The sequence below is a fragment of the Tinamus guttatus genome, unplaced genomic scaffold (genome assembly GCF_059628265.1).
Source record: "Tinamus guttatus ecotype Peru unplaced genomic scaffold, ASM5962826v1 Tinamus_guttatus_pri_ptg000291l, whole genome shotgun sequence".
NCBI classification, from domain to species: domain Eukaryota; kingdom Metazoa; phylum Chordata; class Aves; order Tinamiformes; family Tinamidae; genus Tinamus; species Tinamus guttatus.
In genome coordinates, this window is record NW_028288825.1 from 1,135,717 (window position 1) to 1,160,524 (window position 24,808).

Here is a 24,808-nt window from a genome sequence, read left to right on the forward strand (position 1 = left end):
AAAGGATTACTCCAAATGACAGTAAAGTTGCTACTAGGCTAAAAGTATTTTAGTAAAACCAAAATACAGAAATGAGCTCCTAGATAAGGGGTAACGTACTTCTGCCATACGGATTTGTATCTGTGGGCAATAGCAGAAGGTTTTAGAAATCCAGGCTTGCAAACTGGTGGATTCCACACATTGAAGTGACTACACGTGCTGGGGTTGGCACTTCTAAGCAGTCCTTGGCGGAGCAATGAGCCTGCAGCACTGGGACATGGGACACTTCCCTCGTGCCCTGGCTGCAGGACGGATGCTCCCGGCCGCCCGCACGGAGCATCGCGAGCAGCAACCTGCAGCCTGCGAGCAGAATTTAGGAGCCTCTTGGCCTTCCCAAGCCTGAGATCTCTGCTGCTCCAGCACAATTCAGGGCAAGGCAACTTCGTACGATAACGCAACGTTCTTGAAACATGCAAAGATGAAGCGCAGAAATCGAGCGGTGACCGTAAGCCACAATTTACAAATAAATCCGATTGATCAAGAGCAGAAAGAGCAATCGGGAGGTACTTACTGAAGAAATCCTTCTTTGCGAGATTCTTGGCACATAATACTGCAAAACAAAATGTCAGATAAACAAATCTTAGAGAATTAAAAAAAAAAACCATCTTCCCAGCAATCACAGCAGGTCCGATGATACCCGATCTTAATTCAGAAAAAAAGAAACAAACATTAAACGTGAGCATCATTTTCGTTATTTGCAATTGGAATATGCATTTACATAAAGAGCTTAATTCCTTCCAAAAGCTGCTGCTTTTGTTCTATTGTTACAATGGACATAAGGCTGAATGAACATCCTTTTTTCATCAATCCTCCCAGTTTTCCACGCCAGCTAAATGAGAATCTGGTTGCTGGTTCAGGACCATTTTGGACTGTGGACTAAACAGGTCCTGAACCAAGACTGCTGCTGCAACGTGACCCCTGCCATAAGCCCGATTTAATGAAGCGCAACCTGCCACTAGGTTCAATCTTTGCATACAGAAGATGAGTGATAAAAAAACAGTGTTAGAGGTGGGCACTAAACCAGCTGTAAGCAGTTCTCAAATATAAAAAAAAAACTGAAAAGACTCCATTTTAGAGAATGCAGCAAAAAATATTCTTCTCATCAATATTTTTATTTCTTTTTAGAAGGGAAACAAATGAGACATCATTTCCCCTCTCTCCAATCCTCTAAACAGCCCAGTAGTTTAACTAAAAACTAGATCAGGAAGCTCACATCAATCTCCATTTCTATTAAGTCTATTACAAGCTGCAAGCCTGAGTTTGCTTTTCAATACGGGCTGCTCAGAGCAATCTCAGCAATTCACGTTGTTCAGCATCCATTAAACTCTAGAACAGGCCAGGAAAAATAACTGCAGAGCCAGAAATGAAAATGTTAGAGCTCTAAGTTATCTTAAACTGGCATCCAAGACAGGAATATAACTATAAAAGAAATACCTATTTTCAAAGTAGTATTTTTTTTCTTCTCCGACAAGCTTGGATCTCTCAGCACAAGAATGAATGCTTAAAAAATACTGAAAAGGACATTTCACATGTCCCATGGCGCTCGTCTCCATCCCGCCTGGTCCCTAGCAAATTTTTGCTCAGCCTCTCCAGGGGTATTTACACATGGGCACAAACTCTGGATTAGGGCAAGGGAAGAAAGAGCAGCACAAACAGTAGTAGAAAAAAAATAGTAGTAGCAGAAAAAAAAATAGCAGTAGAAAAAAAATAGTAGCAGAAACACGAGGGAAAAAAACCCTCATTTTTACACATCTACTAGAATTCAGCTGCTCGGCTCTACAGCGACGCTCCCACCTTCTAAAATAGCTCGCAGAATAAAAACCAGCCTACACCCCAGGCCAGCAAACAGACCAAAGGGGGCTCTTGCTTAACCCAGATGTTTGGGGAGAAAAAAAAAAATTTTTTTAATCCTTTGTTTTACTAATAATTAAAGGAGCTGCAACAGGAAACTATTTTTAGAAGGGATTAAAAAGTCCTCATTTCTTTCGCTGGCAAACTGCATAATCGGAGAAAGCTCCTCGTGCACCGCTTTAACGGCTGGCCGAAAATGAAAAATCTGCAGGGCCCCGGCAATTGCATTGGGACTAAAACAGGATTACAGAATCACCGCCAGCTCCCGTGGAAGCAGAACAGAGCAAAGTTTAATTTTCACTTACAGTTGCAAGGGATTGAAAGAATAAAAAAATGCCAGGAAAACACCAAATACAGGTAAAATTAGAATTTGAGTGCTTTGATACTAGCTAAAATTAATTTTAAGATTTCTGTTTGCAGAGGAGCTTTTCTTAAAAAAAAAAAAACAGAAAGAAAGAAAAAGAAAGAAAGAAAATAATTCATGCCACCTCCCATCTCAAATACTAACACATTATTGAGCTGGAAAACTCTTCCACCTGAATGTGAACTATCTGTTTACAGTCCAACTTTATAAATATTACATTTACTCTACGTTTCAGGTGTGCTTTTTGGAGCTCACTAGCAGCCTGAGATTTTACATTTATTACTGAAAAATTATATTCTTCATTTAATTCTCTTCCCTTTGTCAATAGCTTTAGGTCTACTCTAAAGGTGTACAGCTGCCAATTCTCCCATTGCAGCCTGTGAAACCCTCAATTTTCAGTTGCAAAAATTATTATTCTTCCAAGTAAGAAAAATATTGACACAACAGCCAGTAGCTGAAAGAAACTTTCTGGAGAGAGCTTTAGAATGGGGCTGCTCGAGACGGACCGTTGCCTTTGCTCCTCTACCTGCACATTAAAGCTGCCGAAGCCAAAAAATAATTTTTAACGGCTGGAAACCCGTGGATTTCTAAATTCCAGCAAAGAAACAGGTGACAAAGGTCAGTGACGGGAGCCTTGGACAGGAAACGACGGCGGCGCCGGGCAGACAGCCCTTCCCTGCTCTGCAAAGCTGGGTCGACGCCAGATTTTCTACTTAAATGCAGCCTCTGAGGGGACTTTGTGGGACTGCAAGTGCCAAGTGACTGCTGCTCCCGCGGGCCTGAACCCCCGGGATTCGGCCTGGTTTAGCACCAAGGGCTTCCAAAGTCTTTAATGGCATTGGAGGTGCAGCCAGACAGACCCCACACCAAGCTGTTTTTGTCCAGTCCAGCTTTTTGCGGGGTTTGGGCTTATTTTTCTGGGTAATGTTTATGACTTGGAAGCAGGAGAAATCTCCGTGCAGTTGCTGTAAAGCTGCAAAAGCTGCTAATTCGCCAGGCTCGGCCATTTATATTCTGCCTCCTGAGAGGCAGCCGACCTGTTCCAGCTTGACCGAGTATTTGTTTATACGCGCTGGGAATTGCTGTGCAGCACTAAGGAATTTCTTTTAATATGGCAGATGCCTCCCATCCCAAGCACTGCCGAAACAATGCCTTTACACCTAGATTATAATATTTATAGAGGGATGGGAATGGGTTTTTTTATTATGTTTTTTAAAGTACCTGACGTTATTGAGATAATTTCAAAGGCCAAATTAGGCAGCTGGGGTAAAGCCTGGTGCGAGAGCGTATTTGGCAGGAGGCAAAGGACGAAGCCTTTGACGCTGTGTTATCCACCCCGGGGACGTCTTCAGCGCAGACGTAGGTTGAGTTAGTCGAGTGGATCCTGTGCCAGACCCTGCTTGTCCAGCCGGTCCCAAAGCAGCCGTGAATCATCCGCAGCCGCTGCTGGAGCAGGATTATGGAAAGCACCGAGCGGCCGCTCCAGCAGCGAGCGGCTCTCGCTGCAGCAAACCCCACGTTTTCCCAAAAGGAGGCCTGGGAAGGCAGCCCGGACAAGGAACCGTTTCAGACACCCCCAGGGAAACGGAGGCTGCAGAGCAAAGTCCTGGCGGGCAGGTTCCCCGTCCCGAGCCGTCCGCGCTCGAAGGCGGCTGCTGATCCGCGAGAGGCTCCTGCAGCCGCTGTCCCTCCGTCTCCATCATCTCCATGCACGTTATCCCACAGCACATCCCACCCTGCGGCACCGCACTAAGTCACCGCAGACGCTTCCAAACAGCACTGTGTAAAATCGATGTGTTTTGGGGCACAGAAGAAAATACAGGAATAGAGTGGAAAATGCTGGGTAGGAACAGGATACTTATCCTTCAATTCAGCCCTTGATTTTGAGGAAAGGAAAACAGCAGCATATCCCCATCTCCCTTCGGAAAGAGGGAAGGTCATGCGGGAAGCTGCTGGCAAATGCACCTCTCAGCATCCTTGGCCTTTCCTTCTGCGACTCCAGGTTAATCATTTGTGCTTGTACAAATATGTCGCTGGATTCCGGGATATATTTGTTTTACCTTTCTGGCAGAAGGTAAACACAAGCCAGCAGGCTGATGACGTAGAAAGGGCTTTACTTAATATTTACATCTGTGTGGACTGTCTTTTATCAGAAAGATAGGTACCATAAGTTTATCATAAGCAGTAAAAGCATCGTGGGTTGGTTTGCTTGAAGATAAAAGCAAAAAGTGACAACAATTAAAGTTTCTTTAGGACAAGAGGAGAAGAAAAATCTTGGTAGAAAATAATAGGCAAAAGCGAAGCTCACGCACACCATTTAGAAGTGAAATGGCTGCAAAGCAGGTCCAATTTGATGCATCTCCGTTAGGGAAACATTTCCGAAGGTGCTTCGAAGCCTCCCTGGCCTAGACCCGTAAACCCAGTAACCTCACTATGACTTGGGCTCGTTCTGCTTCCGATATATCACAAGAGCCTCCTGTGAACACTGGTTTACCGGCCGTTTTTCAAAGTAAAAATTTGTCCATTTGGAAAACCAGTTTTCAGAAGGCTGCGGAGCAAAACAGCACGTTCCAAGTGTAAAACATCCTCCCAGGCCAAGCGGGCAAACATCAGCTGTCTCCTACGTGCGGCTCCTAAGCCCCAAGGTCCCGTGGCCCTCAGTGAAAAACGTTGCTGGATGTGTTCTGGGAAACCACTTCTCAACCGAACCAGCTCCGAGTATTTTCTGCGGAAAATATTCGGAATGCCACAAGCCACCCAATCCCAGCAGCCGTTAGGAGTGATTCAGGGCATGGTTCTCTGCTGCACACATAACCCCACATGAGCCTTTAGTGCAGATAAACCTCTGTTTTTATTTCTACAACTAGGCAACTCATGAAGTTTTTAAGTGTTTTGTTTTCTTAAGGCCGACAATCACGGATGCTTGATAGCATGCAAGAGAGTTTAATGGAAAAGGAAAGCTCCCTAAAAGCACCAAGTGTGTAAAAACGCAGTCTCTCTGCAGCTAACCACGTCTCTGTACTAAAATACACCCTTTTATTCACCAATTGAAGTTTAAATTGTCACCACAAAATCCAAGGTTTCTATTCTAGTCCTTTTTTTTCTGTTTGTTTTAAGAATAGTTTTGGTCTTTCTCTGACTGTCTGCTTCAGACCTTGAAATGCATAAATCCGCTGACGGCTTTAACTTTTCAGCAAGCAAATCCAAACCACTGCAGTGCTTACCATTTGCAAAAAAAAAAGCCAGCCATAACTAAACTCTTATATTAAATTTACCAAATAAAGCAATTTAGCTGTATGCAGCTAATTTTATAAATGTGTATACACAGACATGTACATCTGAGTGTCCTTTGTTAATAATCTCAGCGCCAACAAGATTTGCAACCCGACACATGAGCCCACAAAACTCCCCGAGCTCCCCAGCCTTCAGGGGCAGCCTACATCATACCCTGACATTTGAAGGCTCTGCCTGAACTCGGGCTAAATCCGAACTTGACTACAAGATTAAAGCAATACTTCATTAAAAAAAAATCCCTCAATTCTCAAAGAGTTGCTGGATTTGATACATGAAGCCTTTTTGTGGCCCTTTTGTGTAGGCTGCAGAGCAAAAATCAAAGCCTCTTTTCAAGGCTTGCTTTCCTTGTGGGCTGGAAATTGGCTGCATAGAGGCACTTGCAAACACTAGACAACTTTGAAGAGATCTTCAAAAACCACACACCCAGAAAAACTCATTTTTATTAGCTCATTAACATGTCATTAAAGATTCTACCTAACCAAGAATAAAAATGCAGTCCTACCTAAGCAAAAAATCATCACACTTAAGACGGAGTTCTCATAGTGCAGATTAACATCACGTTAACAAAAGAGAATGTTTTCATCTCCAGGATGCCTAAAAACTGCTCAAACTGAAAAACCTCCTTGGGCACCGACCAAGCTGCTCAGTTTATTTATGAGCACAAGCAAGGACTGATTTAGCCTGCATTAAGGTAAATCATCAACTGGGATTACATGCCACAGAGGACAAGTAAAGCAAATTTTAGAAGGACCTGACTGAGATATAAAGCTTGGAGAAATGCTAAGAGTTATGGATGCAGCTGAAGAACTTTGTAGGATGAAAAAAATAGGGAGATCAATAGGAAAGTGAATTAATGCTGATGTATGGAAGCAGAGGAAGGCAGGCACTGGGAAATCAGCATACCCATTACCTTCCTACTGACTTTTCTCAATCTTATTCTTCCTCTACTCACCCATAACAAATATTTGCTATGAAGGCAACCTCCCAGGTTAAATGTTGCATTCAGCCCTAGCTCTTACATCGCAACACGGGACACTGGGGCACTAGTGAGACAAGAACCGGCCAAGCATCCGCTGCCACCGAGGAAAGACCCCAGCTCTGGCCTGCCCATGTGCTTGGACCTGCTTCCCTGCAGGTCATCTCCCAGCATCATGGAAGGTCAAACATATTCCTCAAGAACAGGAATTCAAGAGCCAAGGTAGGTTACGTTATCTGCGTTTTATGGCACCCTTTCTGAAAGGCAGCCACATGCAAAAAAAAAAGCTGTGTCTACTGCACAATATTACCAGAGAAAACATTAGGAGGATATAAAGTCATATGGCCACTGTATGGTTTTTAAAAATCTGTTTTTCCGTCCTACCAACATATCTGCCAGAGCCACAACCCAATGGAATAAATGATTTTGTAGAAGGAGCTTTACCAAAATCCCTCAGGTTTTTGCTTTGCACCCCCAAATCATATCCAGCTCTCTGAAAACACAGGGTACCCACAACCTCCAGCTATGCTGGTCAGCTTCTACATACGCTATCAAGTACGAAATAGAAATATTGAGAAAGAGCTCAAAATTTATGAAAGCCACAGAGGTTACTAATCTATTCCCAGTGCAAACTCAATCTCATGGTTGACAGCTAAACAAAACAATTTCAATGACAAAATTCCTACCGCAGACACAAAACAGCATTTTGCCCTTAGTCCAGACATTGTTGTGCAAGTTGTCGTTACTGGGATCAATGCCGTTCTGGATTTCTTCCCTTACATATTTTGTATTTTCAGCCATTGGACTATTCACACTTGCACCCAATAATTTGTGTTTTCGAGCGTTTATCAGGATGGGCTTCTCAGAGCAGTTTGTGCATCCTCGTGATCGCATTTTGAGAGCCCGACGGGCGCAGTGTGAGATCATCGCTGTCGAGTTCAAAACATGCCATGAAACTATGGAGCACAATTTTCTTTAAATTACATTAAAACTGCAGAATAAATCCTTGTTGAAATCTTAATACTTAGTTACCCAAGTTACCCAAGCACTGAAAAAGCATCTGGAAAAAAATTCCTAAAGCATGAAAAACATGTTCCTCCACCCACATGCGCTCATAACTCAGATTCCAAACTGAATTTTGCAAAGATTGCCAAAAATCTTTAGCACTTGGGAGTTTTCAAAGCACCTTTTCCAAACGTATGGTAACATCAGCATGAGATAGGGCTGTATTCAACCCCACGCTGCACCCAGGTACAGCTGGGAAGCAAACTCCAAACCCCAGCTCCGCTCGTACTCCTACCACGCTCCCTGGTTTCCTGGAAACAAAAGGTGTTTCTAGTTACATCATGAAGTCGTACAGCTTGGTTTCTCTGCAAATGATGGAGGAACTACAGTGAATTACTAATCAAATGGAAATAAATAAATGAAAATCCCCAATCCTCTAGCTGTGGACACAAAACTGTGCTCGTTTTCACTACTACGCAGGCAGAAGTTAAGCTCCAAATGCTTCACGCGCCTCTTGAAGAGCACAACAGTCTTCTGCTAAATCAGCTTTTAATTCAAGTGCTTTTAATTTAATACACCCCTGATCTCTCTTTTCCCAAGTTATACGTATAAAGTGGTAAACACCTTATTTTCCTGATCAAAAAGGAAGCTTACAAGGAACCTTGCATGCAGCTGCCCACTTGGTTACTAACCCACTACATAAGAGGCTTTCCAAATAAACCTCATGCTCAATAGAAAACACTCAAATTTCATTTCTTCTCCTTCCCAGGTATTTTCTGTGCTCTGTTTCACAAAGGGGCTACCTGTCCCGCTACAACAAGCGTATTTTCTTATAACCAGCTGGTCAGATTCGGGTTACTGGAGTACATGTATGTACCAACAGCAGCTGCTTTTCCATAAACCACCACCCAACTGATGAACTTTGGAGGCCTTACAAGAGGATGGTCATTCCCTGGGTCCAGCGGGAATCTGCGCAGCCGCCCTCTCCTGCTTTATTAACAGGGAAAAAGTATAAAAGTATAAAACACCGAACCTGAGGAGCAGACGCCTGCCCTCCCACCATTGTCCTTTTCCACGTGCACTTTGGCCTCCCGCAAAGTATTTTCTGTTTCACAGAAAGCAGAACAAAAAAAATCCAACCTTCTTGTTCCTACAGAACACGTAAAGCCAGCGAAAGCAGAAACCTCAGGATTGAAAATCTTGACAGAGTTTGGCTGCAGGCACCAAAGCCACATATTGATAGAAATACTAAAATGCTGTCAAATGCTAAAAGCTCTAAAAACTTCTGCTCAAAAAAGCAGGCATCCTAAAAGGTATGTGCTGCATCTCCAAAGAGTGGTTGATATTTACAGTCCTTCATACACAGGTAATATCAGCGTTCAAAAAACACCAAGGCGAATGTGAAACACTAATCTGAAAGAGGAAAAAAAATGCAATTTAACATATTCTTAATCTCAATTTAAAAACAGAGACTTGCTTTTTTCCATCTAGAACCAATATTTAGCTTTTTTTGATACTTACTGCAATTAAATAAGGTACAAAGTTAAATTTAGGGGCATGAAAATTTCCAGCTGGTCTGTTTGAATAAATTGGACAAAATTAATGCCTGGTTTTCATCAAACGGTAAGTAGATTGTGAGAGCTCAAAAGCAAGAACATTGTTATTTCAAAAATGAATGGCGTTAAGTCATGTGTAAGTTGTAAACTATGTAAACTATTAGTTAATCCCACAGGGGTTTAAATGTATCAGTAGAAGAATTTTAGCTAAACAATTCACATGGAAAAGGGCCTTAAAACTAAATACACAGGTTTGATTCTGAACAGAGTAGGGCTGCTCAGCTCAATGCTGAATCAAGGCTGTACAGTGAACCAAGGAAAGCAAGAAAATCGATCAAGGATGCTGCTGAGGTTGAAGTAAGTGCTGCCAAAATAAGGGAAAAACGTGCGTTAAGAAATAACAATTTTTGCCATAGTAATAGTTTTTAGAAATGCTAATAAAATAAACCCTTATGGGACATTGAAGAAGCCACATTTCCTCATGCACTCTGAAACATTAGAATGAAGAATTCCCAATAGAAGAATGCCATGCAGAAAGGATTTTAGCCTATAAAATACTAGGCAATTAGTTCTTAAAATATTAGAACAAACCCTAGGACACTCAGTGCACTGGCTGGCCTTCAGCTCTTTTATTCTAAAACTAAAATTCATTTTTGCATTTCTTTAATAACCCCGTAACAAGCAGCTCCTGGAAACCTACTGCAGTGAGTAACACTTACCAAGTACCCTTCGAGCATTAATATAACCTCAATGTTACTGCAACAAATTCCAACAGATGCTGGAGGACTTTTCAAGAGGCACATTCTACACCCCCAAATTTTGCTTTGCGAGTAAGCGTAAAGCATTCTTTTTAATCAGTGCACCAGCACCATATCAGTGCTTTAAAACTATATACCTCCAGCAATAAATGCCTTACAAACTTTGTGTAATTTCTAGAGTATGCAGTTGTTTTCCATGTTCATATTTTAACCAAAGTATGTTGAGTGCTTTTTGGCATGTTTAGATAGAAATGTAAAGAATCTCAAGTCTTGTCATACAAAGCTTTTCAAAGCTGTGGGCCTCCTTGCCAATGAATTTTTTACATGCTCCTACAGCTTTTGCCTTCTTGATTTGCAAATCTGCTGCTCCTGACTTTTCGTGGTGAGCGTGATAACAAACAGATGAGGCTGGGCAGGACTTCCTGAAGAGCCCAAGAGTCAGCTCAGATCTAAAATTAGGATGTGGAAGTCAATGTTCAGTGCAGAGTTAACAGTGTAGGAAAGCCTAGAGGGATGAGTTCGCTTTGTCCTGGGCTACCAGTGCACGGACAGCCAAAAGCAGGACCTGCTGGAGCTCCTTCCTGGGCGCCGCTTCCTTCCCCTCGCTCAGTGGCCTCTCGTTACCAACCTGTGGAAAACGAGCACAAGGATCAACATGACTGAGACAGGGTCGCATGGAAGCGTCACAGCCTCGTGGCCCATGATAAGTGCGAGTTTTGATGCTAGCTTGGACCTTAGTATCAAGAGATAAGTGCTCTTAGAGTCTGGCAGGGAAAAATCATAAGATTTCCCCAGGCTCGATGGAACTGAAATATCCTGCTTCTCTTGCTGAGGATTTCCAGGATACCTGCAGTGCTTAGTGAAAAGTTTTAGCCTCAGATCTTTGTTGGGTTTCAGCCCATCTTTATACTGAGCTTATTACAGTAGAGACTATTCCCAGAAAGCACCGTCCTTTCTTCTCCCCACGTTCCTCCTCTGCGAGGGAAGGCAGCTTGGTCTTGGTTATTTGCCTGGGCACGGCCAGACCATTTGTGGTCCTGGAGAGGATGGTCCTTTTGGCAACTGGAATGAAGTCGGTGTCCTGGATAGAGCTGTAGGAATTGCCTCATCATCAGGCAAACACATCCACTCATCCATTTTATCCACTGCCACTTTGTATTCAATCTATCAGGTCCCAGACAATCAAGGAGACTCATGCAAAAAAGCTGAAAAATAAGATGCTGCTGAACATCCCATTTCAAACTGCAGAAGTGGTTCAAAGGGATAACTGAAGTACTTTGCTGCAAAACAAAAATGACTTTACCAAATCAGGCATGAAAGCTAAAATAAAGGTGTAAAGTTTAAATTCAGGAAGAGGAAATAAAAGTTTTGTTCACTCAACTGAGCTTCCTGGCATCGCTTCTGATTTTGAATAAAATACATCAGCTGTTCTGGAACAGCGTCTTAACTCCTGACAAATGTGAACTCTGAAAGTTTGGGTTTTTGGTTCCTGGTTAACCGGTCCGTTATGATCCCCTTCAGGACATGCCCAGGACGTTGCACCCTGCTCTCTCCTTTCCCTGTGTGTTGATACCCAATGTCCAGCGCTCTCTGCTCAAGTTCTTCTCCCCTCCAAATGCTGAGAGGGCGGGAAGCACCGACGTGGCTCTGTCTGGCCCTCGCGTTAGAAGGTGACGGTGACAGGGACCACAAGCCGGGCCCTGCGCTGGCTCCTGCAGCGGGACAGCCACGGGAGCAGGCAGGGACACTGGGATGTGGCGGCTGTGGCAGAGGGGCCAGGAGGAGGAAAACAGCCTCAACATGGGGTTGCTCCGAAGACTGGAATTACAGAGGTATTAACAGCTCTCTGAAGTCAATTTTTCCCCATTCATTGGTGACACACGTGGTAAATCCCCTACAAGCACCGTGGGTCCTGCAAGCACCTGCTGAAGCTGCTGCCACCGGTTCTTGCTGTGGCACGAGAGGCACCTGCCAGTGTCCCAACCCGGGAGCACCCGCAACAGATACCCGAGGGCTCCGACGCGCAGGGGGGAAAACACACCCGGATCCTATGGCCCTGTTAACCAGCTCCTAAAGCATCGTGGTCTTCCAGGGGGCTGGCAGGGGCATCGCATTAGAGCGGCTGTTAGGAAGAAACTGCACTTTTAAAATAACGAATCACTCGTCGTGCTTCAGTATAAAGATGCAGATCGAACAGGCATTTGCTTCCCAGCGAAGGAGCCGAACGGATCAATGCGCTCTGGTTCAGGGCTGGAAGAAACGCTGATCATTTGGAGAGGGAGGGAATGTAAATGTTATTCCTGCCCGACTCCCAAGAAACGGCCTGGCTGGATGTGGTTAACCAGTAACCACTCGCCTGCAGCCTCTTCTTCCAAGCAGCGCTTCAGAAAGGCTCAAAGTTCAGCAGCTCCACGCTCCGTATCAGTGTCACCGCTCACGTCCACAAGCAGAGCTGCCTTCTTCCCTTTTGGTACTTTTAACAAAATATCTAATTCTCGTGTGACCCACGAGAGGCACAAACCTCGGAGGGCTGAATGGCACCAAGCAGGATTTCATGAAAAGGAGGCTTTTATTCCAAATAAAGCCGTATCAGCCTATGTGTTACTCCCTTGTTCTAATTATATAGGACAGCATCTATTTAAACTGCCAAGTTAATGACTTCAAATTTGATCAATAGTGTCTGTTTATTCAGCCTAGCGCTACCGGCGGTCACCAGGGATGAGCGGCAGGACAGGCCGCTTGGAGCAAACGCACGGCCCTTCCTGCACCATCCCATGGCATCCCCACCGATCCCGCTGCATCCCCACCGATCCCAAGGGCAACATTCCCAGCCGAGCTGCGAGGCGGGAAAGGAGGGAGCCCAAGGTCCGTGATGGTCCCGTATGGATACGAGCCGTTCCTTTGTAGCCATAAAACATTTATCCATATTATTCTGCTAACAACCAACTTGTGGCTTCAGCGAGCTCAGGCATAGCTAATATTGCCGCGAGCGAACGGCTCCAGCCCTTATCTTGTCCCATCTCACTATGTTAAAGATTTTACGTGTGTTTTCAGATTAAGCGTGGTAGGACATGGCAAGAGGGCATCGCGGAGCCTCCGGAGCAGGGAGGGCATCGCGGAGCCTCCGGAGCAGGACCCGCAACAGCCCTGACTGCCGCCGCAGCCACCACTGAAGGACGTTCACGTTGCACGGGCTGCAAAAGGCTAAAACCATCCGCTGAGGAGCAGGACCACGAACATTTTTGATCAACATCCAGTCGAAAGATGGAGAAATGTTTTAATTACAGGCAAAGAGAGCAAAATAGAGATGAGAATGAAAAAAAATGACGTGGCATCCATGTCATGTTTGAGCAAAGATTTTCTTTTAATTATAAAATAAAAGCTTGCTTTGCAAAGTCACTTTTTCACCAGTGAAACTTCCCGCAATTTTCTAAGAGCAATTTCCAAGCGATACAGTCACAGACCCCCCATTTCTAAGCCCCAGTGCCTCTGCAGTCGCAAAGCTTGGGATCCTACGGAAACACTTGATTGCAGCATTCCGACCAGGATGCTATTTACGATTTCCTCAACATTTATACTTTCAGCATTTTGTCTGCAACCATGTGTGCAATTTTCCTTGTACAAAATGTCAGTGTCCGTTACATCAATAAATTATAATCCCACTACTGCTCCGAGATACTTCAAAGGAAGGGGTTATACAAGCAAACCCGAGCTCGGATGAGACAATGTCAGCCTCCTGCTACACTGCCTCAATACGTGTCTTTCATATTCAGACATATTACTCAATGCAAGTGACAACTCCGGGTTGCTGGATCCTACGCCAATAAAACACGAAGAAGGTTCTCCTATAGGAAATACTCTTTATATCAAGCCACTATATAAACACAAAGTCTAAAATTTAATACTTACAAATCCCAGCTTGGGAATGCTCTGCTCGGCCAAAGCCAGTTTGCTTTCCATTTTAAATTGCCTAAGTGGATTCAGTCCATTACATCTCACAGGGGTGGTTAGCAGGGCTGATACTCTGGATAAAACAAAACACGCTATGGGAAGGGCCTCAGCAGGACTAACCTGCACCGGATCCATCTCTGCGCTCCCGGTAACTCCGAACAGCGGAGCCCTCGGAGTTCCCTGGACAGCATTACAGAAAACATCGCTCCGCAGTTCGTGACACAGAAGCTCCCAGAAAGATCTATTTCTTCACATTTTCAACCCAGGGAATGCGTTTGCAAAGAGAGTTATTATCATGCTTTGTTTGTGGGATTTTTTTTTGATAAAGTCATTCTTATTTATCAAACAGTCGAGATATTAAATCCAAGCCTTTTGCTTACACCCATGCCATTAACAACTCTCAGAGCCAGGAACCTGATATGGTCCCAGCATAATGACAAATTAGTAAACAGAGCCAAAAGAGGGCAAAATTTAATAAACAATTTTCATAAGAGCAATGCCTATAAACAACAGCTCTCTCCTCACTCAAATAAGCTACGTGGCATTAATTGGAAGTGATAGCGCTGCTCTTTTAATTAAAAAGCCGCCGGTAGGAGGTGGAGGCAGCGGCTGATGCTGCGAGCGACGCGCGCAGGATGCAGACGAACGGCTGCGCGAGGAATTAGCACACAATTCCATTCCGGTTAAAAAGCAAAACAAAAACCCTAAGTCAACACAAAAGCGCATAAACCGTTATTACGGGGGCTCGATAAAGACATCTGGGCGGCTGCCTCCGAGGACGCTGCTAAGCCCACTCACGGAGGAAAAAACCACCCTTTCACTGCAATTGGTCAGTTAGAAATTTAATTAAGGAAGCTTGATTTGCCTATTGATTTGGGCTGCACTTTATACGCACAGCATCTCTCCCCTTCCTAGGGCAGGGCTCGTCCACCCTCCTTCCAGGCTTTTCCTGTCTTTGCAATTCCCTGGGCCTCGGCCGGAGCAGGGACGTGGCGCTGATGAACCACCAAACACAGGATTAATTAATACTGACCTTTGTGAAACCTGCAGACTCGCCAATGACCATCTCTGCCTTTGTACAGTTTGACCAAAATCAGAGGAAGACCTCGAATGTTGAGAGGTGAATGAAAGACACGGTCATTTCTTTCAAGCCTGGCTTTCTTAGGATCAAATTTAAACCCATCCGCTGAGTTTATTCACCAGCCTGGCAGTGGACTAAGGCAGCAGTCGTCCAAAATCTGCAGACGGGCCCAGCGTGCCAGATTTCACCGCTGATTTGCGGAATGACCCAAAGCCCAGCAAACTCATTAACAGTAGCCTCCCAACCTAGAAGAAATCCCAGCAAAACACTCATTGAATCTCTTTTCCTAGGCTTTTAACATCTTAATTCCACCGCCCTCGTGCTTGTAGCCACCACGGGACCCTCGTGCACGTCTGCACTACGTGGTCCTTTGATTGCAGTTATATAAAAAATATGTACTCTGCATAGGCACCAGGGAGCAGGACGGCCCTCACCACCGGCAGCTGCTCTGACGATACAGCTGCCTCCGCACGGGAACGTCACAGGAACGAGCAGGATGTTTTGGTTGTACAGACTATCAAAGCGAAGCCAATTTATGCAAAGGCTTCTAGTTCATTTACTCATCAGTCTTGCAACAACTACATTTCAATCCCGTTTGCCTTCCCGGCGTCATCCCGACACCGCAGAGGAAGCCGATTCCTTCCCGCCGTGCAGAGGTTGCTCTCGCCACGCACTTGTGGCACTCGCATCCTAAGGCGACAATAAAAAAGATAAAGCGGCGCGACTTTCCGATTGGGCTTTAATTCCTTCTTTGATCAAAAATAGCTCTCGCGTGTGCTGCAGTTCCATTTGGAAGCAGCACATGCAGACTTGATAAGCATCCTGCGAAGGAAATGCCTTGAATTGCAGACCACTTAGAACACATTTTCCCAAGCAAGTTTTTATACATTTCCATTTGATGGGCAGTTTGCTACTTGCTCTTGAAGTTTAGCAAAACACTATTTGTAGACAAGTCAAATTACTTTTGTGACTGAACAAAACCCAGAAATCACTTGCGACTCAGCAAGTCCAAGCCAAGCAGTTAGGGTTATATGAAAGTATTATTTATCCAGTTACCAGACCAGATCTTTCCCACTCTAAGGTATTTAATTTTAGAGTAAAGAAAACAACACAAGAAAGTGCATGCTGCTTTCGTTTGCCTACATCCCATATGAGACCAGGTAAAAGCACTACTAAAAAAAGCTGCTGACAGCAGGAGTATTGGAACTGATTACATTATCCTAAATAGATTTTAAAGGTTGCATGCTTATGTCTGTCTGGCCAAGTGATTCTTGCACTTGAGCTGGTTTACTCTGCTGTAAGAGATGGATCTATAAATGCACCTTGGAAAAGGTCTATTAAGAAAACATTATTTCCTAAAAGTCTCGGAAGGGAGGAATACAAGACATAGGTGCTCATTTTATGACACGTTAACTGTGCATATGGCATATAATATTTTAGATAAACAATGATTGCACAATACAGAGCATTCAGTCTTGCAAGCAGGCATTTATTTATTCCTATAACCTGTGCTTTTGCATTAGCAAATTTAATGCTACAGTGAATCATGGGATCTCTGAGAGAGTGCAGGGCCTGAGATTTGAACCTAGTCGTTTCACTGCTAGCTCAGTAACGTCACCTAACCACATCACATGTTTTAGCCCTCATCTCTTAAAGGGGGGACTCCCAACAGCAGTATTATCACTCTTTAACTGAAAACAATCTCAAGAGCGGTTAAAGGCACCAGCAGATCATGGCTTAAACACAGTTCGCAGAAGAAACAGCTGGGAGAGGGAAAATAGGATACACAGGACTCTGAAAATAACAGAAGCCTCATTCCTGGCTTTTTCTGTTTTTCCTTAACGCCCTTCTTTTCTGTTCTTCCTGATATTATTGCTTTAACAGGATATTTACAGATGCACGTAAGGTCAACGTGCCCCTTGTAATACTTAGCTTGACAGCTACCTGTCTGCAGCCATTTGTAAGAAAGAGACACAAAAGAGATTGCTTGGATTTTCTAATACAATCTAATAATGCTTAAGTAAATATAACTCTGAGAACTCAGGAAATTCACCAAAGTATTCTTTGCAAGGCAACTTCATCATCATTACCTCACATTCTATGCAACTCCAAACTAAGGTTTTCAAACCTAATGGATTCTCTCTTAATGCTAAAAATACCCAGGAAGCCGCGCTCAGCAACGAGCTCTCCATTGATTACACTTGCACTTGCAGAATATTAACACCCCTGCTTTTAAAAAATCTAAAAAACACATGCTTCTAAAAACGTTTCCACAAGGAAAACATTTTTAAAAGGCAGCTGCAATAACAAAGGACAAAACTCGCGCTGAAAGTACAGGGATTGCTGCAGACCTGGAGCAAAGGGGGACTGTTTGCTGTCCTAAACTCTGCACTTCGTGGTCAGAGAGCTGATGGAAAGCAACAGCACAAGCCCTATCCTCACTGGGTTTTCATATGCAATCTGGGCTTTTTTTGCTCTTGCTATTCATTGAAGTGAAGTGGTGAAGCACAGGCATTTCAAAAGACGTTTCCTTCCCAAGAAACTTTTGGGGGGGTCATACGTCTTGTGCAGATACAAAAATATCAATCACGGGGATTGCATTTTCTCTTGTGATGACCAGTCTGCATTGGGGGTGAGAGAGAGACCACGTTCAAGGTTTCAGAAAGGAAAACCAGGACCATGAAAAAAAGAGGAGTTCAGGCTGATGTGAACAGTTGCCTGAGTTCAAAATAAATAAGGTGGCATTGATCTTAACTGAATCTTTACCTTTCTTGAAAGGAGAAAAACATCTTGCACAGTTTTTAATAAAATGCCCTGGAAGTTACGAAGCTTAAGGAAAACAAATCTGTGCTATTAACACATGCAGATGTAATTTGCTATCTTGTGAAATTAACAAGAGGTGGAAACTTTAAATTGGTTAGAACACATGCATTTTATTTTAGTCTAATGATTAGAAGAAACAAGCAGATTTTTAGGGAAGAGTAAAATGCAGGCATATGAAAAGGTTGAGGAAAGTGTTATTCCTCCTAATTCACGCATACAAAAAAAAATGCAATTTTACTCCAAATAATAAAATACAGAGAGACGGATCTCATCAACTTATAACTAAAACTGAACGTTAGCGAGGAAATGCAGGAATACACAATATTCCTCAGGCATTTTAGCAATCATTAATATTTGAAGTTAACACATTGTGCTTTGCAGCACGTTTTTAAATGAGAATTACGAACTAACGTATAAATAGAAAGCTCTTATGCCTAATTCCACTAGATTTTTCATAATTTTTGATAGCTACTACAATGGGGCAAGGCGTAGGCCTGTGAGCGGAACCCTTTGGAGCTGCTCCTGCAGCGGAGGTGGCCGCAGCTGGGAGCGACGGAGGGACACGCGGCCACCGCCGGGATTGTCCATTATTTTCCCCTCGCTCCGAAACAATAACGGATTGTTTTGCCCACAAACAGAGGAACAAACCTTCCATTTAAAGCCCTGCTGTTGCATTCTGCTGGCCTGCATAATAGCATCAATATTCCTCCAAAAAAAATACAAAATAGAAAAGGCAGGAGGGTTTTTCGGGGGGAGGGCAGGCGAGCAAGCCGCGCCGGGCCAGCTGTATCATCCACTCCGCGAATCGGGCAGCCCCGGGGGTTCTGCCTGCTGTGCTTAGTGTCCTTGACAACAAGCCAGTTTGAATTCTGGCCTTTAACTTGACAAAAACGACTTGCCGAAGAGGAAGGCATGGAGCTATTACAGCCCTGTGGAGAGATCCTCTGGAAAACAGCACGCGGGCGGCTGCTGCCAGCGCAGCCGGAGCGTCACCGCAGCCACCCGCCTGCTCCCGCTCCCCAGGGGCTCTCGGGGCAGGCGCCGCTTCAGAGGGAGAATATCTGAAACAAAAACGTCCACCCTGTTTAGCCCTCAACTCCCACTTTGGGGTTTTAAGGCTCTCATAAGCATGACACAGAGGGAAAACGGAAAAATATTCATGGGGTCTTGGCTCAGAAATTACCAAATTTCCATTCGAATAGATGCGGAACAAAGTTTAGAAGAGCTGTAGTATCTTAACCTGTTACTGAACTACTGACTCTTTAGCAAACATATATGCAGGTTGCTTCTATTACATTGAGGCTTACATAAATCTTTCATAAATTGATCTATGGATAAATAAGCTCTAGCAAAGCTTGCTGTGTTAAGAAATTGCTACTCTAACCTTCCGTTTCTCTGCCTGCAGTCAATGTCCCCTAAGCGAGGGCAGCATGTGCTCATACCTGAGCTGGTCCATGTCCAGCATCTTAGCTTACATTGTTAAAACAGGTTTGCACTGAGAAGCTGGATGGACCCTGGTGCAGCTAAAGCAGGAGCATGCGCTTTCTTCTGCCTCTTTTCTTAAGATGGGTGATAATTTCTGGCAATGGAGAGACAGAATAGCAAAGAGAAAACATCTTAAATCATTGCAGCAATATCTGTAGGAACTCATTTGTAAGCATCCATTCTAGTAATGCAGCAGCACCAGCAGCAACATGAGTGTTCAGTATCAACTAATTACATGTGTAACTTCAGGCTTTCCAACATACACCCTAAAGAAGGTTGGCTGATATCAACGTAAAAACACTTAAACTCCCTCCTCTGCAGTACTGCCCTCACTGCTAACAGAGGAGGAGGAGGCATCTGGGTGGCAGCAGAAGCACCACGGACTACGAGGCCTTCACAAACCACATACCCTAAAGCCCTGACAGATCTACACTAGGAAAACTACCATGGTGGTGCTCGACAAGTAACTCTAAATTTAAGACCCCAGTGGCAAAGAAACAGGGGACAAAAAACTCCAACATAACATCCTCGTTCTGGATTGTTGGTATAAAAGGAACAAGCAATTTTCACTCAAATGACAGCAGCACAAGGTTCTTCCACTCTGGGAAACTAAACCGTCATTATGAAGCTGTCGGTTCCTAAATGTGAATAATCAAAGCACTGATTCAGATAAAAGCTTTCAACGGCATTTCAGTATTAGGTCCTTTACAAAGCTATGTTTTGACCATTTCCAGAGGAACTGCTGTAGAAAAACATCCCAAGAGTCATCCCTAGTGGGCAGAGGGTAGGTGGGAGCGGGAGGCAGAGTCCTGTCTTTTAGCCTATACTCTCCCCCCTCACATTTTATACCAATTCCTCCAATGCAAACTTGCTACGCACCCGTTCAACTGACCCTTTATCTGCCTGCCACGCTGCCTCAAGCAGCACTGCCCACACCAGCAAGGCAGGCAAGGAAGTATATAACTCTAGAACCATAAATAGCAGCAAGGAATCCAACCAGATTAATCCACCTCGAAGTATGTCAACTGGACTAGCTTCAATTTGGGCAGCAATCCAAGCCAGCTGCCAAAACACACACTGCAACCATAAACACTTAGGTGACATATGGATGGATGTCCCCACTCTGCCACCCACCACCCCTTACCTTCAGCAGGCTGCAGAAATCGCTGGTCTCGTTTTATTTATCTGCAATGACAGTTTTAGCAGCTTCTTAGCTGCTGTCAGGAAGAGGTCGACTGCTCGGCTACATAACGTCACAACCTCAAACTGACTTCTGCACTAGGAAATAGAAAACACTGTCATGTTACCACTGAATTGATGCTTAAATTCCCAGCACAATGAGTAAGATGCTACAGAATTTTATAAATATGATAAAAATGAATAGAGAAATAGATGAGAAAGTGTGGGTAATAGGGAAGTAAAAAAGGAAGTAATGGTTAAATAGTTGCACAGTCACATCCCAAATTGCATTTCTTTGCACCAGGATGACATTCAGGCAGAGAAAAGAAAGTTTCGAGTTCAGAATAAAGTAGTTATTGTTTCTACTTTCCCTGCCTGAAGGGAATATTCAAGCAAAGCCCTTCTGCAGAGTGAATTTACTTCCAGCAGGACAATGGTCCTGGCACAGCCCGGCCTGGCTGGGAGAAACAAGAAAGGAGCTTCGCTGCCCACGGCCTCCCGGAGGAACCGGCTGCTCCCTGCGCTCCCAGCCTGGCAGCACAAGGATGCAACCGGCCTGCTGGGAAGGCTGCTCTCTAGCCCTCCCTGTGAAAGCAAAACTTCTGCTTTAGTTTTTTAAGCCTCCCTAGTTTAAGGTCCCAAGCCTCTTGCCATCCCTATCCAAGGGCCTCTGAGGAGCCACGAATTTACCTTACACGAAGCACGAGCGCTTTGCTGCACCCAGAGGCAAGGGAAGCACCGAGGCACTTGCCCAAGGCTGCCCAGGAAAGAAGAAGCTTCGACCCGAGGTCCAGGCCAGAGCGCGACCACAGCAGCGCCAGGCAGCTCGTTCCCAGGTCACGGGGAATAAAAAACCTCCTTCCCACAAGAAAACAGCGAGCGTTTCAACACGCTCCGAGCTCAGCAGGCGAAACGGGAAGCTGCTGCTTCCCGCCATCCCCTCCGCTCTACAAAACCAGCCCAATTTAAGTTCTTCGTGCTGGCGCAGGCTGGCCGAGCAGTCGGCCATCTCGGCCTCCATCCTTCTCCCGGGCCACCCCGAGCGCCAGGACTACGCTGGTCTGTGGCCGGGCATCTTCCTAATGGAAGAACACAAAGCTACACACAGCCTAGGAAGTATTTTTACTTCTGCTAGAGCCATCCCTACACAGACGCTCATTGTTTCTGAAAATAGGACAGAAAACCGTCTAGGTCACCAATATTAGCATTGCTATTGATCAGCCAGTTAACTGCTGCATCGATCAATACTACATTAGTCATGAAGGGAAAGGCAAACATACCAACATGTGACATGCTTTTAAAATTTGCCCTTTTAACAACCCTAAGTGTATTGCTTTTGAAGTAATGCAGTATTTTACTCCATAGTTGAAGTCACTGTATTCGTTACGTTTCTCTCAATTACAAATGACTCTCTGCAGAGTGACCAGGCGCCGCTCGTCGAGAAGCTCCGTAGTGCTTGAGCTCAGCAGAGCGCAGGGAGGCCTCGTCTGCAACGCGCAGCAAAGCGAGGGAGGGTTAGGGGTTTGGGACACTTCCATGGGGCCCTTCCTGTGTCACCACCAAGCGCTTTGGGCAGGAATCAAACCCGTCACCAACAGCCCCCTCCAACCCTGTTGCTTATTTCATGCAAACTTCCAGCTCCCGCACGTGGTTGCTCGTTCCTCCGTAAGGCTAAACCCTGAATTTTCCTTCTCTTCGTGACTGAGAGGACTCTCACTCAGGTCCTGCTGTGACATCTGTTCTGCAAGAACTGAGCCCTTGCAGCCACCGCTATCCTGGCCCATCTGAGGTGGCCCCTCAATCCCATCTGTGTCCCAAGCACTGAGGAGGCACCCGCAGAACCAGCTTCATGAAGGCAACCAAGAGCTGGGCTGTAAACTGGCCAATGTCGTTGCTATGGGTTAAAAAGAATCAAAATACAGATCAAGAAATGCACTTTTGGGGGTGTATTTTTTTAAAAACACACATTTTTTCAGTGACTCAGTTTGCAAGGAAGCCCCACTGAAAACCTCTCTGATGCAACTGAAACGATGACAAACTGCAGCTCCTCAGACCTGGCCTGCTAATGAGGAACACATTCGAGCTGCAGCTCAGGCAGATGCTTGGGGATGGTTATTTGCAGCCTCCCATTATGCCCATTTATACCAACTGCTGCTTTTCTGCTAAAGAAACTGGTTTTGCAAGGAGCCCTCAGAACAGCCATCTATTCACATTCCTGCATCCTGACCCTTACACACAAAATCCTCCTCCTGCTCCATCTATGAGATGATCCATAAAGTTAAAGTGAACGCTTTTCCCTTCCAGATCTCTTCCAAATTTCCCAGATCTTAGAAGCCAGCCAACTTTTAATACCTTAGCTAAGACACAGGAAGGGAAAACCCAAACAAGCAAGCAAGCAAAAAAAAAAAAATATTGATGAAGTCAGCATACAACTCTGTGCCTTTTTTGGTAAGGATCATTCGATGTTTCGCCCACCTTTTCGTTATCTTTCCAACCCTATCTGCCACCTAATCTGCAGGCCACCTGGAAGAGGAGCGGCTCTGGTATCTGGCACAATGAGACTGCAGTTTTCCCCCTGTACTTCTGGGTGATATAACAGCATGAGCAAGGAGGATGCAAGCCCTGGGGTTGACAAACCCTTTGGAACTTCCCCAGGGGACAGTGACTGCAGCAGCAAACAAAAGGTTTTAGACAAAAGCACATCGTTTAAAAGAGAAAAAAAGGAGGTGGGGGGAACGCTCTGCAAAGGTCCCTGGGTCTTCGAATCGCGTTTCTCCCCAACCCAGAACATCCTCCATGGACTTCGCATGCCCTATGGGACTTAAAATATCATCTTATTATTTCCTTCCCTTTTTTTTGAGATGCCAGTCACCGTGACACTACCTTGGTGACAGTACGGAGAGAAAGAGACCACACAGTCAATAGCAAGTTTTATCTCACGTTGCCTACAACCGCTTCAGGAGACAAGGCCATAAATATCTTTGGCTCCTACATCTCTGGCAGTGGCGAAAACTCCACTGGAAATGCGAGGAACTTTGCCTGGGCTTTTGGGGAAACTCCGATATGAGGAGACGTGACCATGTCCGAGATCCGGAGAAGACAAAGTCATTTAAATGTGTTGTCCAACTTACTTGCTCTGGCTGGGCTTTCTCATTTTTAAGCAGGATGCACCCATTGCCATTTTCCTTCACTATGACTTGTATCAGGAGAGGCCTGACACCCACCACACACACCGCAAGATCACTCCTGATTAACACCAAGAGAGCCAGAACTTTTATCCATATTCACATAAATAAAATAATCCCACATGATACTAATACAAACACCTTCTCGGTGCACAAGAAAAGAAAAAGAACATCTTTAAGAAAGCACGAAAGATGCCACCACTGCTCACCTGCAAGGTAACCTCACAGGCACCCAAACCAAGCGGCATTTAGAGATATTCGCAGTAGTGGAGAACAGAAACGACCGAAAATCGCAGGCAGCACCAGGCAGCAAACGGTAACAGAAGCAGCTCCGCGTTCCCTTCATCTCCCGTCTCCAACAGCCCCATGGAGCACGGAACGAAAAGCCACGCTCTCCTCGGCCGTCCGAAGCAGGTAAGTTGAGAAGCCACTTTCCAGAGAAGCCAGGAGCACGGCCCTTCCTAGCGATACCAAAGCTAAACCTCGCCCAGAGCAATTTATTTTCTGATTAAATACAGCAATTTTTGGCACGCCACCCAGCTTGCAGGCTTACAGAAACAGAAGATATGATTGAGCAAGCTGGAGATTTCTTCAGTATGGTTCGGGGCAGCGGGGAGGAAATATATGAGCAAAAAAAAATCCACAGTTATTCTACAAACTAACCCTTTGCTCTATTCCAGTAAGTGTGCAAAATGTTCCCAACTAAGAGGGAAGCACAGTGCACACTAAAAGCAAAAAAGCATTTTAGGCAGTGTTTATTCTTTAAGAATCAAATCCAACATTAAAGAATATCCTTGTGTTCAGGAGGAGGGCCCTAGGCACGGCACAAGTTACTTATCTTGCAATGTTTCCATTTATTGAGTGGCATGAAAATAAGTTACGGTAACGACTACTTTGAGGCTTAACCCGGAGGAGCACAAAATTGCAATTTGGCATCGAACGTCGCCCCAAACCCCCTCTTTAACCTTCTCACATCGGTGCCACCAGCTTCGCCTTTTCCCCCCACCAACTTCAGCCTCCTGCAGCAAAACCAGTGCAGAACCCAGTGAAAACGATGGAAAAACAACAGGATTTTGGGGTGGCAGCCACGGCCGCCCGCGTTACCGTCTCCTCTCCCCATTATTTTCTCATTCGTCGCCAAGGCGCCCGCAGCGACATTGGGGACCCACCGGTGGCACCGGGGACACCCTCGACGCGGCACCTGTTGCCCGGACTGGGCCGACGGTACCGAGAATTGGGGCAGCAGCATCAGAGAGGGCCC

The 24,808-nt window shown here is 45.0% G+C and overlaps 1 protein-coding gene across 2 annotated transcripts in view; it reads right to left on the minus strand.

Moving 5' to 3' along the window:
* SMURF1 (SMAD specific E3 ubiquitin protein ligase 1) overlaps window positions 1-24,808 on the minus strand; it is a 43,126-nt gene that overhangs the window by 17,731 nt on the left and 587 nt on the right. For both annotated transcript variants that reach the window (XM_088527738.1, XM_088527737.1), the window contains exon 2: window positions 551-589. In XM_088527738.1, coding sequence (XP_088383864.1) covers window positions 551-589 — 39 coding nt within the window. The remainder of the gene's footprint in view (window positions 1-550; window positions 590-24,808) is intronic.